At 42.5% G+C, this 17,295-nt stretch overlaps 2 protein-coding genes, 1 long non-coding RNA gene and 1 pseudogene across 3 annotated transcripts in view; all 4 read left to right on the forward strand.

Moving 5' to 3' along the window:
* The first annotated feature begins 1,262 nt into the window (after window positions 1-1,262).
* Window positions 1,263-2,227, forward strand: LOC145204797 (uncharacterized). Its single transcript, XM_080077383.1, has 2 exons — window positions 1,263-2,009; window positions 2,078-2,227. Exons 1-2 carry the CDS (start codon window positions 1,263-1,265, stop codon window positions 2,225-2,227), a joined length of 897 nt encoding a protein of 298 aa, XP_079933509.1.
* Window positions 2,206-2,649, forward strand: LOC145205448 (uncharacterized). Its single transcript, XR_013853656.1, has 2 exons — window positions 2,206-2,404; window positions 2,461-2,649. It is a non-coding gene; the product is annotated as an uncharacterized LOC145205448 (long non-coding RNA).
* A 1,848-nt stretch (window positions 2,650-4,497) lies between these two features.
* LOC145204876 (uncharacterized) lies at window positions 4,498-11,526 on the forward strand (annotated as a pseudogene).
* Window positions 11,527-13,873: 2,347 nt separating this feature from the next.
* Window positions 13,874-17,295, forward strand: part of LOC145205217 (uncharacterized) — a 51,772-nt gene continuing 48,350 nt past the window's right edge. Inside the window, exons 1-5 of the mRNA XM_080077888.1 lie at window positions 13,874-14,094; window positions 14,300-14,413; window positions 15,483-15,664; window positions 16,684-16,818; window positions 17,023-17,170. Coding sequence (XP_079934014.1) covers window positions 14,320-14,413; window positions 15,483-15,664; window positions 16,684-16,818; window positions 17,023-17,170 — 559 coding nt within the window. The 5' untranslated portion in view covers window positions 13,874-14,094; window positions 14,300-14,319. The remainder of the gene's footprint in view (window positions 14,095-14,299; window positions 14,414-15,482; window positions 15,665-16,683; window positions 16,819-17,022; window positions 17,171-17,295) is intronic.

The raw sequence follows: 17,295 nt of genomic DNA on the forward strand, positions 1-17,295 counted from the left end.
CCTGCCCTACGATAAGAAAATTTTAAGTAAATTAATTTGTGATTTGGACTGTCCAACAGTCGTGTTTAGAAAGTGAAACCCAACGAAAATCTTACATATACCTTTTATGAAAGCATATTTACAATCTGTTTTAAGTATTTTATTTAGAAGGCAACTAATTTTGTAACGGTAATTTGCTTATTAAAACGTCTTTATGTTTTATTATGAAGTTTTGTGCTTATTTGGACATCGTTGTGCTTTGATGACAATTGCAATTGTGAGGTGGACTACACCAAAATACTCTCACGAGATATAAAAGTCCCGTCGATAGTCTTGGATCAATCCTGTGAATCAGGGGTGGGCAACCTTTGTCACTGTGGCTGTGGGGCCAAATACAATTGCAATAATTAGATCGCGGGCCGCACCTTTATATAACACAAAATGATTTTACTTCGTTGCATATTAAAAATGCCTCACTACCACGGGCGCAAATCCCGGAAGGGAGGGGGGGGGACATGTCCCCCCAAAAAAATTTGGTTGGGGGGACTTCCATTCATCTGTCCCCCCAATATTTTTAATACCCTTAAGCTAAAAATAAGATATAAGTCTATTGTTCAATATCACACAAATCTAGTGGCATAATACTACTTCACAATTCACATTGTTGTCAACAATGGAACTCAATCGAATTGTTTCATGTCTGTGCAAAAAGCTTGACGATGCATTCAGTTGATGGAATATTTGCGGCCCTACAAGAATAATGTCTCAAAACGTTAAACGGCTTAAAGTTAGTAAGATAGAACAGTATTTCGTTTCCAACGCAGCGAGTGGAAAAACATACTTGAGGAAGTAGATAAGGACAATTCTGCAGTGCCTGAAAGTGTTTTACTAGAGAAGGAAACAGAAATACTCAAAGGCAAAAACAGTTCCACAACAACAGATGGGGGAAGCAACTCCTGTGTAACAGAAATAAATTCTGCGGATCTTTTGTCACAATCCTGCCCGAACCAACCAAAAGATGTAAGCCATTTGCCAGCAAAGAACTGCGGCGGTAGATTTTTAAAATTTCAAACCAAGTGGTATGTTTTATTCCCGTGGATCCATTGCGTACCAGGTGTTAATGGGGTGCTCTGTTTTATTTGTTCAAAAGCAGACAAACTGGGCTTGTTGCACGCAGTTCAAAAAAAGAACCTGCGTTTATATCAGACGGTTTTCGAAACTGGAAAACGGGAAAGAGTTCATTTGATTTGCATCAACTAACAGAAACACATATCTTTGCCACCATGCAACTAGATGCCATAAAGCGGAAGTCTGTTGCACTTCAAATAAACACAGGCTTTAACGAACAACAAGCTGCCGCCAGGCGATCGCTGATGAAATTGTTCACGTCTTTGCGATATTTATTGCGACAAGGCCTTGCTATCCGAGGCCATGACGACGGAGAAGGAAATTACCACCTAAAACTTCGTGCTGAAGATAGTGCCGAGTTTAAAGAGTTCCTCCAGCGAAAAACCAACTTCACATCATTTCGTGGTCAGCAAGAAATGACACAAATGTTCAGTCACTTTATTTTACGAATTTTAGCGTCTAAAATTAAAGCCAATGGAATGTTCGCAGTGATGGTCGACGGCACACAAGATATTTGTGGAAGTGAGCAGGAGTCTGTTTGCATCCGCCATGTCGATTCGGAGCTATGTGTACATGAAGATTTTCTGGGTCTGCACAAAATGCAGCAGACAACTGAAGATGCAATTGCAAGGATAATTTTAGACGTTCTGACTCGATTTTCCCTATCTGCTGGTCAAATACGTGCACAAACGTACGACGGAGCCTCAAATATAAGTGGGAAGTACAATGGGTGTCAAGCCGTTATTAGCAGTCAGTACCCTCTCGCTACATATTTCCATTGCCAGTCACACTTGGCAAACTTGGTTATGCAGGAATCAATTGCAAGTTGTCCGTTTTTCAGGGACGTCGTCCAATGGGTCCATGAACTCGGCGTGTTATTTAAGAGATCAGGAAAGTTTAAGGTAATGCGACGTAACTATTTTATATGTGTTTTTGTGTGTGATTAATAAATCATGATTAATGTTTGCAGGTTATGTTTGAAAGCGTCGTTGCTTGTAGTACGGAGCTCATCAATACAAAAGCATCGATTCGGCCGCTTTGTCCAACTCGTTGGCTTTGTCGATTGTTGGCAATGTTGTCGGTATTGGAAAATTATTCTGCTGTAACAGTTACAGTGTAACTGAAAGTATTCGCGGCATGTCGGAGGGGAGTACAGATTCTGCCACCAAAGCCAATGCCCTTTTAAATCGTTTTGAGAAAACCGAAACTTTCTTAGCTTTATACCTTGTTAAAAAACCAATAGCTCTGCTGGAACAACTAAACAGCTCGATGCAGGCATCTTCTTCAAATTTATCAGGTAGTAAATTGTACCAATTTTTAGACACAGAATGCTTAGGTTTGTATGTTATGCAGGTTCAATAGAGGCTGTAGCGACATGACTGAGAAGCACGACTACCCAGGTTCGCTTAAATCATCTAGCTGTTTGTCACGTGCATTCAGACTTACTCGATCAAGTACCGGTTGAAGAAAACACTAAAGAGTTTGTTGCTGTTTCGGAAATTCGTCGAAACATGTTTGGACATATTTGACAACAAAACTGATTATGTGTCATAGATATTTTCGTTTCTCATTTTGTTGTTTGTCAACAATACACAAAACATGCTAAAACTTAAAATCTGTTTTCTTTTTTACTCCTTGAGTTTGCTGCAAAGGTTTCGAGGCAACGCATTGTCTGTTATCAAATAAAATCTGTTTGGTGACGTCATGACTTCCCCAATCGAGGTGACGTCATCTACTCAGATCAGTCATAGCCCCCCCCCAATAATTTTAATGGATTTTCGCCCCTGCTTACTACAAGTAAAATTCGTATTTGATTCTCGCAGCATATTGCCAAGTCGTATAGAAAAATAGCACAGGCGCACTAATCTGCTCAAAAATATATAATAATTGGACTCGTTTGCCAGTACATTTGGAGTCCAAGTGACTTCGCGGGCCGCACAACCTTTAATCAAGGGCCGCATGTGGCCCGCGGGCCGCAGGTTGCCCACCCCTGGTGTAAAGGCTTACTAAAATTGCGTATTTGGCGTTGTTTTTGTCGGACACTGATGGTTTGCTTTTCTTTAGTGTTGTATAGTGTTTCGTAATATCGGGTTTCGTGAAAGCTGTTTCCAAGAACAAGTGCTGGTGTTCATTACAACCAGTGGCGGCTCGTGCCTAAAATTTCTGGGGGTGCTGCTCCAAATTTTAGCCTTTATTTAACATATATAAGTTGGCAATATATAGAAAAGCCACATTTCTAGATTTCCAGCCATTGTTTTGTGTAGAAAAACAAGTAATACAAATCTTAATTGGTAATTCCATTGTGACGTAATTTTCGTTACGCATTAATGTGCACGAGTGTAAACAGCGGACAGTATCATTGGGGAATTTTGTTTACTTGCATGGCAACGGGCCAAACTCAATAACAAGCGGCAATAATGTGGCACAAAAACACACGTGACACAGACACGAAACGAACGGATGTTAATACGGTAAAACGCAACAACAATATATATTAAAGTATTTCAGTTGGCCACATTTAAGAATAACTGGTTATAACAATGACCACTGACTAACAGACTTGCTATTCAGTCATTAATATGGTCATGTTTCATTTGAGTAACTTATGCACAGTCATTGTTTCAACATATCTCATGACACTTCACAGATTATTGCCACACAAAAAACTAGCCATAAAGCTTTTTATTGGTATCATAACTGACAAACTTAACAACCACATTACATTTGTGTCAGAACTTGGTTATTTAAACATCTTTTCTTTAAATTTTTGTGCACACTACAGACTAATAATTGTCTTTTAGTTTGCTTATAATTCCTTTTTTTAAAGTGCAATACTCCTCCAAGCTTTGAAATTTACAACACTCTTACTTAAATTTAACCCATATGATTAAACCTTGTGCTTCCTTTTTTAAAGTGCAATACTCCTCCAAGCTTTGAAATTTACGACACTCTCATTTAAATTTAACCCATATGATTAAACCTTGTGCTTCCTTTTTACAACCACCATGAATCATAAAGTTATAGTTTGGGCAAAGTAGTTGATAGCTTCTTCCTTGATTTCCAAATGACAACTAAGAAAGTATACTGTTTAGAGAAACAGTACATGTCCATTATATCAATACACATGATTGCACTTGGTTGCAAATACTGTCCACATGGTGTGAAACCAAAACTTAAAATGGCCATCACTCGGTTATTTCAAAAATTCCTGTTGCTTCTGCAATTGTTTGTTCTGCGTTTGATATTGCCTGAATTCCAGTGAGGCATTTAACTTCACAGTCACAGAGCTATTTTTTCAGTAGCATTCAGAACTAAAACTGAGTATTTCTTGTTGTTGCCTATTCCTGCACGACATATTTGGAATAGCAGATGTTTTATCCCATTCTGTCTGTTACGTCGTTTTCGCCAACTGTTGTGAACATAACTTTGCCCAGCAAAACGTATAACAATTGTCCTGTGACGCAACAGTTAGTGTTCCATTGCGTGACAATTAATGTTCTAATGCGTGACGTCAATTGCCTGTGTACTGTGTATGTTGCAATCATTTGTAACTTGCCTCGTGGTGTACGTTTGTAAACTGCTGACAGGCATAATTTGAATTGAAGCCATCAATCTAAACTTTGATACCTTTATTTAGCAGCTAGAAAGTATAAATAAATTGCTGAGTTGATAAAGCTGCATTTGTGAATCATTTTGCTGGTAAGTTTGGCTTTGTACTGTAATGTGAAGTTTTGTTCTAAAACTGTAAATGTTTGGTTATTTGTGCAGGATTTGTTCGGCCTTTAAAACATCATTAAATACCAAAACCCCTGTGGCCAAACAGTCGGTATGTTTACTTGTTGTGTTTCGAGTGCGATTTGTGCTTTATACGTTTTCGTTTTCATTCGCAGAAAAACCGGAATTGACCATACCATTAAAACGAATTGTCGTTCCTTTATGGTGTCCGCGTTTTTTATTGAGCCACATTGTGTGACGTTTTCGTGAAAACAGGGGAACACGCGACAGAAAACGTTACATAAAAGTTTTTCGACTGGCCGACTGTCAATTGTCTAGTACCAACGCAATCACGACGAAGATGGCAGCAGACGATCCCGAATTCGATTTAGACGACGTGAACCAACGCACGGAAGAATGGGTCGAAGCGAGTGTTCACTCCTTCCGCGATGGCGAACCCTCTACATCGAATCCGCTGGAGAATGTAGCGCAACGCCCACCCTCAGTGGATGGTTCGGTGATAAGTAGCGTGCGCACATTATCTAGTTCGGCTATCTTAGAAATGAAGCGGAGATCTAAATTAAAATTGCAAAGTTTACGTATGCGAATACAGCAGAATTATGAGTTACAGTCTATCCAAAGGGAGAGGGAACGTGTTGAACGTGAAGAAGAAAGTCGGCACCGCGAAGAAGAGCGTCAGCGCCGCGAAGAAGAAGAACTTTGTTCGCGCGAAGAAAAGGATAGACGACGAAAATTGGATGAGATGGAAAAGGCAATCCGTTTCAAACACGCACTCCACATGGCGGAGCTGGAAGTAAACTCCTACGAGGAAGACCCCGTTGAAGTACCCCTATCTGTTCCATTGGAAGGATTAGGTACGGCAGTTACACAGACCTTGATTACAAAGTCCAACGAACCAAGTAAGTCTGTTCCGTCACCTATTAAACCCAGAAAACTAGTTTTGAAGCCCGAAGCCACTCCGTTCGAGCCTAAATGCCGTTGTAATTGTGCAAACACCAGTAGTGTCGTTGGCGAAGTCCGCGAATTGTCTGTGTCTGATCTGCCAGTATGTGCTTTGCCGGAGCCCCAACCGTCGACTAGTAATCAGCGACCTGTTAAGAAAGATTCTAGACTGCCACCCCCACAGATATCAAAGTTTGCCGGTGATCCTATGGAGTACCATGCCTTTATTCGTAGCTTTAAATGCCATATTGCTGAACATGTTTCTGACGACGACGTGCGCCTCAGTTACTTGCAGCAATTTTGTGTCGGTGATGCTAACGATTTGATTAAGCATTGTTCCATGCTCAGTGGAGAAGGAGGATACGCCGAGGCCCTAAAACTGCTAAAGGAAAATTATGGCAAGGATCACATCATTGCGCGCACCTGCTTAAACCAACTACAGTACGGACCTTAACTTCGCTCGGAAGACGTCCATAGCATGCAGAAATTCGCGAGGTTGATGAAGACATGTCAAGTGGTACTATCCCAAATCGAAGGCAACGCAGGTTTGGACACATTTCAAAATTTGTTGGCGATTGTGCGTCGTTTGTCCAGTGACATGCAAGAGCAATGGGACAAAGAGGTCGCCCGTATAATTAAAACATACGATCGAGAACCTAATTTCGACGACCTCACCGAATTTGTCGATAATCAAGCTGCCGTGGCAAGTTCGTCGTTTAGACGGGCCCATCACCCCGTACGGGAGACGCCTAGTGGTCAAAGAAAAAATAGGGCTGCGACGTACGTCGTGTCGTCTGAGCTGCCGGGAACTGAAGCCCCGCAGGCTCGCTGTTTGTTTTGTACAGGGCTCCATGATTTGACCACTTGCAATTCGTTTGAAAAGAAGCCTGTCTACCAACGATACGAATTTGCACGAAGGCAAAGACTGTGCTTTAAGTGTTTGCAGAAAGGACATAATGCAAGAGATTGCAAGGAGGAGGATCCGTGCAAGATCTCCGGTTGTGATTCCAACTCTCATCATACGCTGCTACATCGGGAGGTTTCTAGAGCAGAAGCCAACCGCAGTTCTGCTCCTGAAGAAAAGGTAACCAGTGAAGTTAATTCATTTCACTTGGCGTCAGATTCCAAGCCCTCTGCAATATGTGGCAATACCAGTATATGTGGTGATATGTACATGAATATCGTACCAGTTCGGGCGCGAAATGGCAACATAGAATTTCTCACTTATGCATTTTTGGACTCTGGTGCCACTAAATCTATGTGTAGTCAACGGCTAGTGGATGCCCTACACTTGCAAGGGGAGTCTCGTACTGTATCGCTTCGAACTGTAGGCCACGAGCAAACTATGCCAACAAAAATAGTTTCCCTGTCTGTTGCTCCTGCCTTCGATGATGGACCTAGTATTAATCTTAACAGTGTAATGGCCATCGATAAGCTTCCGGTAAAAACTAACAAGTTACCATCAAAGACTAAACTGAAAAGGATGTCATACTTGCGCGGTTTAGAGTTTCCACAGATCGAAGGTGGAGAAGTGACACTTATGATTGGCGTCGATGCTCCTGAACTGATGGTTTTCCAGGAGACGCGCTGCGGCAGCCGCGAACAACCCATTGCAGTAAAAACGGCTCTTGGGTGGTCTTTGTTGGGGCCATCGTTTGTGCCCACCAGCGGAACACGCATTGATTTAAACTACGTAAGTAGTTTTGACGACAACGTGAGCAAAGAGATCGACTGTCTGTGGAGAACCGATTTTTCTGATTTAACCATAATTGATGACAAGAGAATTTCGCGTGAAGACCGATCGGCGCTCGAAATTATGAAACGGGACGTGTTGCATGTAGACGGCCATTATCAGTTGCCCTTGCTGTGGAAAGGAAATCAAACTCAACTTCCGCCAAACCGCGTGTTGGCAGAAAGAAGACTCCGTTCTCTCGAACGAAGACTAAAGAAGGACGAGAAACTTCGTGAGCGATACGTTGGCACTGTGGAAACCTATATCCAAAAGGGATACGCGAAAAGGATCTCTTCGCACGATCGCGGCCAAAGTAAACGAGAGTGGTATCTTCCACATCACCCTGTTTTGCACCCGCGCAAGCCTGACAAGGTGCGCGTCGTGTTCGATTGTGCCGCAAAGCACGCAGGCGTTGCATTAAACGATGCCCTAATGAGTGGCCCAGATCTGATGAACAACTTAGTAGGCGTCCTGACAAGGTTCAGAAAGGAACCCGTGGCGGTTGTGTCAGACATTGAATCCATGTTTCATCAAATCCGGGTAAGGCCAGAAGACACTGCGAGCCTTCGTTTCTTGTGGTGGCCCAAGGGCGATCTGTCCAAGCCAGCGGAAGACCACGAGATGACTGTACATCTTTTTGGCGCAACATCCTCTCCGAGCTGCGCCGCTTTCAGCTTGCTCCAAACTGCGGAAGAGTTTGGCCACGAGTTCAGTGCTGCAGCTACTACAGCGCTAAAATCAAATTTCTACGTGGACGATTGCCTTGCAAGCGTGGCGACCGAGGACGAAGCAATTATGTTGGTGAAAGACTTAGGTCAGCTCCTGCAAAGAGGTGGCTTCCACCTAACCAAGTGGATGAGCAACAGTAATAGAGTTTTACAATCAATTCCTTCTGACGAACGGTCCAAGATGGCGAAGAATCATGATCTTAATTCGGACGTAGCTGGAAGAATTTTGGGCGTGTTTTGGAACGTCCCAAATGACGAATTTGGATTTGATGTGCAGATGCCGAATAAGTCGCTGACGCGCCGTGGAATTTTGTCTGCCGTCAGTGCGCTGTACGACCCCTTAGGTCTTGTTGCTCCTGTTACAGTAAGTGCCAAAATACTTTTGCAGGACCTTTGTCGTCAAGGGTTAGGATGGGACGAAGATATTTCAAATGAAGATGCTAATCGTTGGAGAAGCTGGATGGAGGGACTTCCTATGTTAAGCCAAGTACGGGTTCAACGCTGCATTAAACCTCCTTCCTTTGGAAAGATAGTTAAGATGGAAATGCACCATTTTGCTGACGCATCGTCTTCGGCCTACGGGGCAGTTTCTTATCTGCGCCTTGTTAACCACAATACGCAGGTGCACTGTTGTTTTTTGCTTGGCAAGTCACGACTTGCACCGATACATACGGTATCCATACCACGCTTGGAGTTGACGGCAGCGGTGCTAGCGGTTAAAATGGATGGCTTTCTGCGACGAGAGTTGGGCTGTCCCGACTGCGAATCGACGTTCTGGACAGATTCCATGTCGGTGTTGATGAGCATTAGGAATTCTACAAAACGTTTCGAAACCTTTGTAGCAAACCGACTGGCAAAGATTGACAGTGGAAGCAGAAGTGAGCAGTGGCGACATGTTCCATCCAAATTAAACCCTGCCGACGACGCCTCACGTGGCTTGTCTGTGAAGAAAATGGTGAATAACAACGTTTGGCTAACCGGTCCACGGTTTCTTTGGGGTGACGAATCTACTTGGCCTAAAGAAGAAGAAGTTTCAAATAGAGATGATATTTTAATGGAAGCAAAGAAGGTCAGTGCAAATTTTACGTGTGGAACCGCTTGCGAGACGGATTCTATCTCAAAACTGATCAATCATTACTCCGATTGGAATCGCCTACGACGTGCAACCGCTTGGTTGTTACGGTATAAGCGCGTTTTATTGTCGAAACGGTGTGCAGATACAAATACGACCATTCCGAAGGGAACCCTTCAGGTTCAAGAGCTTCAAGAAGCTGAATTGGCACTGTTTCGAATTGTGCAACAACAAGCCTTTCCAGAGGTGCTTGAAAATCTGCGAAAAGGCAATGGTCAGTGGAAGAAAACGAAGAACTCTCGAACGTTTGACAAGCTTGGCCCCACCCTACGCAACGGTCTCCTACGCGTTGGAGGGAGACTTGAATTGGCCTCTATTTCGGATGATGCGAAGCATCCTATTATACTTCCAGGCAGACATCACCTCACCGACTTACTGATTGTCAAGTTTCATAAGGACGTAGGTCACTCAGGAATGAGTCACACCTGGTCTGAAATCCGTCAAAAATTTTGGATTATAAAGGGCGGAGCCGCTGTACGCCGTGTGTTGGGCAATTGTGTGTTTTGCAGGAAACGAAATGCGCCCGTTGGCGAGCAACTTATGGCCAGATTGCCGATTGATCGTGTGAACTCCCATAGCCCCGCGTTCACGTACGTTGGCGTTGATTATTTTGGACCGCTAATGGTGCGCCAAGCAAGAAGCCAAGTGAAGGTGTACGGCTGTCTATTTACCTGCATGACGGTCAGGGCAGTGCATCTGGAGGTAGCTGACAGTTTGTCAACGAGTGCTTTTATCAACTGCCTGCGAAGATTCATCGGACGACGTGGCAGACCAACTAAGATTTGCAGCGACAATGGAACAAATTTTGTCGGAGCCGTGCGTGAGCTAAAAGAGGCTATCGGAAGATGGAATCAACAGAGCATTGATGACTTCTTGAGACAACAGGACATCCAATGGTCTTTTAATCCTCCTGCGGCAAGCCATATGGGTGGCGTCTGGGAAAGAATGATCAGGTCTGTAAGAAGAGTTCTTTCTGCGTTGCTGACGGCACAAAGCGTGACCCGCGACACCCTTGAAACGGTGCTTGTTGAAGCGGAGTCCATTCTCAACAGTAGACCCATTGTTCCAGTGGTGATGGATCCACAATCGGACGAGCCGCTGACTCCCAATCATTTAATTTTGTTGCGTCCGTCGCCCAACATGCCACCTGGCGTGTTCGTGAAGAAGGACTGTTACGTTCGCCACCATTGGCGACAAGTGCAATACCTGGCTGACCAATTTTGGCGTCGCTGGGTGCGAGAATACTTACCCACTGTCATTGAACGACAGAAGTGGTTTTCGAAGCAGAGGAACGTCGAGGCAGGCGACCTAGTGTTGGTTGTGGACGAATCCATTCCGCGAGCACGTTGGAGAATCGGCCGAGTGATTTCGACCTTTCCGGATGCGCATGGTGTCGTGCGCTCTGCACTGGTAGGAACCGGTGCCACCTCCGTCAGACGACCCATCACCAAACTGTGTTTAGTGATGGACTCCCGCGGTGATTGCGCGACCGGCAAATTGTAAACTGTTTGCGATGTTCATTTTCGTTCGTTTTGTTCGGTATATATTCAACGACGTTTTGTGTTTTAGAATGTATGCTCCCCTGGAGATACATTCGGGTGGGGGTATGTTACGTCGTTTTCGCCAACTGTTGTGAACATAACTTTGCCCAGCAAAACGTATAACAATTGTCCTGTGACGCAACAGTTAGTGTTCCATTGCGTGACAATTAATGTTCTAATGCGTGACGTCAATTGCCTGTGTACTGTGTATGTTGCAATCATTTGTAACTTGCCTCGTGGTGTACGTTTGTAAACTGCTGACAGGCATAATTTGAATTGAAGCCATCAATCTAAACTTTGATACCTTTATTTAGCAGCTAGAAAGTATAAATAAATTGCTGAGTTGATAAAGCTGCATTTGTGAATCATTTTGCTGGTAAGTTTGGCTTTGTACTGTAATGTGAAGTTTTGTTCTAAAACTGTAAATGTTTGGTTATTTGTGCAGGATTTGTTCGGCCTTTAAAACATCATTAAATACCAAAACCCCTGTGGCCAAACAGTCGGTATGTTTACTTGTTGTGTTTCGAGTGCGATTTGTGCTTTATACGTTTTCGTTTTCATTCGCAGAAAAACCGGAATTGACCATACCATTAAAACGAATTGTCGTTCCTTTATGGTGTCCGCGTTTTTTATTGAGCCACATTGTGTGACGTTTTCGTGAAAACAGGGGAACACGCGACAGAAAACGTTACACTGTCTTAAAATTCTTTAATTCAGTTATTTATTATAAAGGTTAATCGTGACTTTTCAAAGTGTTAGATACACTTTTTAATTCAATGATAACTGCAAAAACTGAAGCCCACTAACAGTCATCTTAAAAAGTCACGACTAACCTCCAAACAAATAAATTGATAGATGGAATTGATAGAAATAGTTATTTAACTATAAGTACACGAGTTTTGCTTTGGCACACAATAAACCCGGAACAGACGACTACATGCTGGATTGCCGGTTCACTCGCTACGTGATTGGTGGAGCTGCGCGAGCCGCAGCACCCTGTCGCTTATTTCGCCCGGCATGTAGCTTTTCCAAGTGCGCATGCGCACAACTGCAAAACGTTATGAAACGTCACGAAACGTCACGAAACGTCATGAAACTGCAGCTCCAGCATAGATAACAATTTTTTTTTTTTGAAAAAAAGGTGATCAAGGGGCAAATTATGCTTATTATATACTGCTAACGAATAAAAACTATAAAAATAATAAAAGTTATGTGTAATATTATATTAGGAGTATTAAGTAAAAATATTAGGGGGGTGCTGCAGCTCCGCAGCACCCTAGCACGAGCCGCCCCTGATTACAACTCTGAAACAGGAGTGCCGAAAAATCTGACATTACAAGCAGCTACTTTTGAAACTATGCTACTTTGCGTAAGCCACAAGCGTGATAAATAACAAGCAAAACGTTTGAAGTTTGACGCCAGATGGTAGGAGAGAGTACAATAGCTTTCTGACACAGGTTGAGCAAACACAACATTGAATAGCGTAGGCTTATGGTCGGTTAAGCACACGACACAATGGACCAAGTCAAGCGTGTTGAGAGCCGTAATATTTGCTTTTCAGTCCGAATGATCGTATAACTAGCTGTTTTGTCTTTTTACAGATTAGTATTGAGGACTCAAATTAGTTACAACCGGAATTAGGTACAAGTTTTAGGCCTGGTATATAGAATGCACCTAGATTTTGAATGGATTTGTGACAAACAAGAGGAATAAAAGCTCGTAAATTCTAGTGCAAACATGTCAGATTTGGTTTGGAATTTGCCTTTGTTCCTGCTTGCTGTGACAGGATAAGGACAAGCCAGCTTGAATGTTGTAAAAGTTACATTTGCGTATGAATCGGTTTACTGACTGTTCTGAGCCGTGCTGTGTTTTCCACGGCACTGTGGGGGTAAATATAGATCAGTGCAAGTACCGAGCTGCTGTTCAAGTCGCAGATGCATGCGCAATCGACCAGTCGGCTTCCAAAAGCGAAACGTGATGTCAGCGGCACTGCATAGAAAAAGGGCGCGAACGTGTTTAGTTTTTACCGGCGCCTCTATGATGTCACACTATTAATAAGGATTCACATTGATAAGTCCTATTTGACTTTGATAGTCGTCGACAGACAAGAAAACATTGGAAAGTTTTATTCCCTAGTGTTGGCATAAACTTTATTACGCATGCGTAGTATGACGCTTGGGTAGAATATAGCTGCATTGGATTTTAGTGGAAGATTTGCGAAAAGCTTGTTTGTTTTGGGTAAGTGCCACGCGCTTGTCTTGGGCGCCTCGTTTGCCGGAGGATACTTTAAAGCGTATTGGCATTTGAAATAGGCAGAGATGCGCAACAACGAAGAAAAGGCGTCGGGTTTAACTTCATGTGTTTATCAGATTTTATAGAAGGTCGAGGTAGTGATGTGCTCCTCTACATGCCCGAGGTCATTTTTGTGCACAGCTATGTTTGCTATTAATGAACCCAGTTGAGCAAATACTGTAACCGGATTTGTAGTTTAGTCAGCTAATTTGTGTCCCCAGTTCAACTGGGGCAATGGCTCCTAAATGTGAGAATTTCCACAGTTGTAAGTTCTTGAAATAATCAGGACAGTATGCTGGTACGTGCGAAAATAATTTGGGACAAAGCTGTTAGCCCTAAGGTTTGGCAAAGCAACTGTGTAAGTTCCGTGTATTGTTGCTGACTCTTTTTCTTTTACTTTTTACGCCAGTGTGTACTTTCTATACAACCAAAATGGTTAAACATAGTTTCGTTTCCATCAGATAGCATCAAGATGGGCAGCGTAGACAGCTTCAGCGATTTGACAAGGCGATAGTAGACTTGAAACGAGTGTTTTTATTTCCCTTTTTTCCGAGTTTCAAGTAGGCCCAAGTTTCTGGGAGACGGTTGAGTAGTGTTGTGTTGACAACTAATCTATGGTCTTATTTTTGCTAACCATAGTTTTTCGCGTGTTGTTACACGGTATGCACTTACTTAGGTAGATGTCTAAATAAATGTAGTTCTTCTGCAGATTTGTTTAGTACTTCCACCAGACATAAGTACAGCAAAAGTACATTGGCAATCCTGGGGCATTGTGTTGGTGGAACGTTGGAATTGGGCAATACCTTTGGCTCAGCGGTCCAGAAAGAAAGGATTTAATATAATTTTAGCCCTCGAAGCATGAACATTGATTCTCCATTCCAAAAAGTAAGTAGATGAAGGCAACGTGTACGGGCCTATTGAATATGTTTACAAAACGTGCTTGTTGGCTGTGCTGCGTAAGGTTGGTCACAAAACAAACATCAAATGCGAGCATTACAAACATCTCCATTGATCACTATTTTTTAAAAGTCTTACTTGTTATATAAGGTACTTAACTATGTTTGCACACAAAAATTGTATTTTTTGCCAGGAGTAAAAACATCGAAGAAAATGGCCCCAGTTTATATCTTACGTGCTGTGATTGTAACATTAATGGTCCTGACAACACATGTCCTGGCACAAAGTGCAACTACTAGCAGCAAAGGTAAGTCAATTTGTGCACAGTGATACCTGCGACAGCACGAGACGGTGTCATCTTTTCCAATTATATCGTGATAACATTACTCAAGATCAACGGTTTTCGAAATTTAAGAAAGTCGCCTCATTTGTCGCCTAAGGCCATTGAAAGTCAACACGCTTTATTCTGCATTGTAAAATTTTCAGGTTCCCAATGTGTGTAGACATTAAAAAGACTATACTTTAAATTCCCTATAGCAATGAGCAACATTTGCAAAATTTGACAAAAGAAAAAACGTCACGTCATCACCAAAGTCATGGACTTGTTGTCTGTAATCCATGATGCCTAACTTAGGTCTGCACACAAGTTGTTATAATTCTTCACAACAATCATTTATACCATCATATCGTAGCAAGCAGCGATGCTACGAAGCAACCGCCTCTTTAGATTAGCTAATAGAAAGCAGCTGGTTTCGTATGCCGCCCAAGCTTCGGTATTGTTCTAACCTTTTAGATCAATCATTAACCACTGTCCATGTGGATTATATTGTCTGTTTCCGCTTACTTGTGCCGTGATAGATTTTCTCCCACTTTGGCCGTGTCTCAACTCCTGTGCAAATGCGTAGTGAATCCCTGCATGTACATACGACTACTTGTTGTGTCAAAAGAAGTTTAAGAGAAAAGTGTTTTTTTTTATTTCTGCTAATTCGGACGTTGAGCGTTGCTCTCTCGTCAACGCCTTCAACGCAAACTTGACATTTTGCCCCCATCCCTATGTGATAAAACCAGGTCGGTCTTTCCGACTTTGCGGTATTTTCTAAGATCAAGGCGAGTTAAAAGTTACTATGTATTAACATTGTTCTGAAAGTACTTCTCATTAACCGAACTTTGCGACAAACACATCGAATATGACGCATTTGACATTCGCGGCGGGACAAAAGCTATAACGATAAACGATTTTTGGGAATGAATCATGCTTACGATGCCAATATGCTTTGTAACAAAGGTCAACTCGGTGTTTACGACGTAATAAACCCTACCCCGCCTTTGTAATGTACAAGGTCATATATTAACTTATGTTTTTGCTTGTGCAACAGTAACATCTACTTGTGCTGCTGCCACCGGTTGGTCGTATTCATCATCAGCATCGGCCTCAGCGTCCGCATCGGGTAGTGCTTCCTCGAGCTCATCGTTTTCCGTCAGTGGGATCTGTGCTCAAGCGAAACTACCAAGCGACTGCATAGTTGCGCACCCGCATTGTCAGTGGTGTGCACAACCGGTAAGTGTTTGGCCCCAACATCCCATCCCTCTTGCCTAATCAAGCGTGTATCACGTGACTATTACGGGGTTGCCTTACGACCAGCACTATGCTCTGTGGCTACGCCCATGTTGCCGAGTTACTTCGTGAAAGCACTTGGCAGAAGCCTGGTTTGCAGTAGGTAATGCGCCTATAGATGTCTCGTGTTTGTGGGTAACGCATGGGCAGGTTTTGCACCAAGTATTGCAAGGCGGTTTTGCCTCAATACGCCCCAGGCATTTTAACGGCTACCTAACCGCTGTCGACAAGAAGCAACAACACTTCGATGATTTTGACAGAGCCTTGTTTTTCACTTTATCGTATTCATGTTACCGATTTAAAGAATAAATAGTTTAAACATTATCAGATGCAATTTTTTTTATTGCTCAAAATTTTTACTGTCGCAAGTAGAAAATAACTGCAAGTTGTTGACATATTAAATTGGTAGCAACCTAAAGTATTGGTATTATCATACATAATAATGATAAAAGTATGTATAGTTTTTTTTACCTTAAACAACCTCTTGAATGTGTATTGGTGTTATTCCGGAATTAAACGATCTGTATCCATATAATTACAGCGTGTACGACTGGCGCATAGCTTTCGTACGTGTTTTGTGGATTGCTCAGCGGTTTGTAACAAGTACTTGCTGCATTTCAAGCCACCGTCGCATATTTTCAACGCATTGTCATGGAAACGAACAGCTTTTGCTTTGATTATAGGTTTTAGTGGTTTTGTTTACAAACGCGCGTTTACGGCAGCACTGTCCATGTATAATGCTTGAGGCATGTTACACCGACCGTCCTCTTATGACAAATGGAATTCTTCAGTTCAAGTAAAGCGCTTTAGGCTTACATCGTTGATTCGTCAATATGCAAAGACCTTCAAGCACATTTTTATGTCTTAAGTTTGTGTACACTATATTCTAATGCATTAAAGAGAAATAAATCAAACTTTGTCACAAAAAGGGTCGTTTAAAAGAAGTTTTGTTTTTATTTCAGGACTTCAGCGGCCAACGTTGCAATCTGCACCGAATCCTGAAGAAGCACGAGTGCAATGACATTCAATACATAGAATCACAATACACACTTAACGCTGCCAACGAACTGAAACGATTTAACCATGAATTTGGGATGGTAAATTCAAAACACCAATAAAACGTTTATGGCATTATGGTCTTTAAATACGAAAAACAGAATCCTGAATGGTTATCTGTCAAGAGATATGCCATATGATGCCAATACATCAATGAATTGAACGACTTTTATAACGCAGCCTTCTGAAATAAAATTATGTTTGGCATACGTAATGTAAACTGTACGTTTATTTTTTTCACCCAGGCCCGCATTCGAATTGGCGACTCCCTTTTCATTCCCTTCCGAATCAAAGAACCTGAAGTGTACCCGGTTGATTTTTACTATCTTATGGATGTGTCGTACAGTATGAAGGATGATTTGGAGGCGGTCGTCACCCTCGCACAGCTGTTAGGTTTGTCACGCGCTTCAACTGTCTGTTCTTTCCCCCTGTCTGTCTCACTCTCTTGAGTAGACGAAGCAATTTCATGCATTGCCATTGCGCCTATCACTTGGTGACTGTCATACTACGGAGTGACA

The sequence above is a fragment of the Phallusia mammillata genome, chromosome 8, assembly GCF_965637545.1.
Source record: "Phallusia mammillata chromosome 8, kaPhaMamm4.hap1.1, whole genome shotgun sequence".
NCBI lineage: Eukaryota > Metazoa > Chordata > Ascidiacea > Phlebobranchia > Ascidiidae > Phallusia > Phallusia mammillata.

Coding starts and splice junctions, on each gene's coding strand:
- LOC145204797 (XM_080077383.1), top strand. CDS start 1,263: ATGCAACTAGATGCCATAAAGCGGAAGTCTGTTGCACTTCAAATAAAC. Junction 2,010..2,077: donor AGAGATCAGGAAAGTTTAAG/GTAATGCGACGT, acceptor TAATGTTTGCAG/GTTATGTTTGAAAGCGTCGT.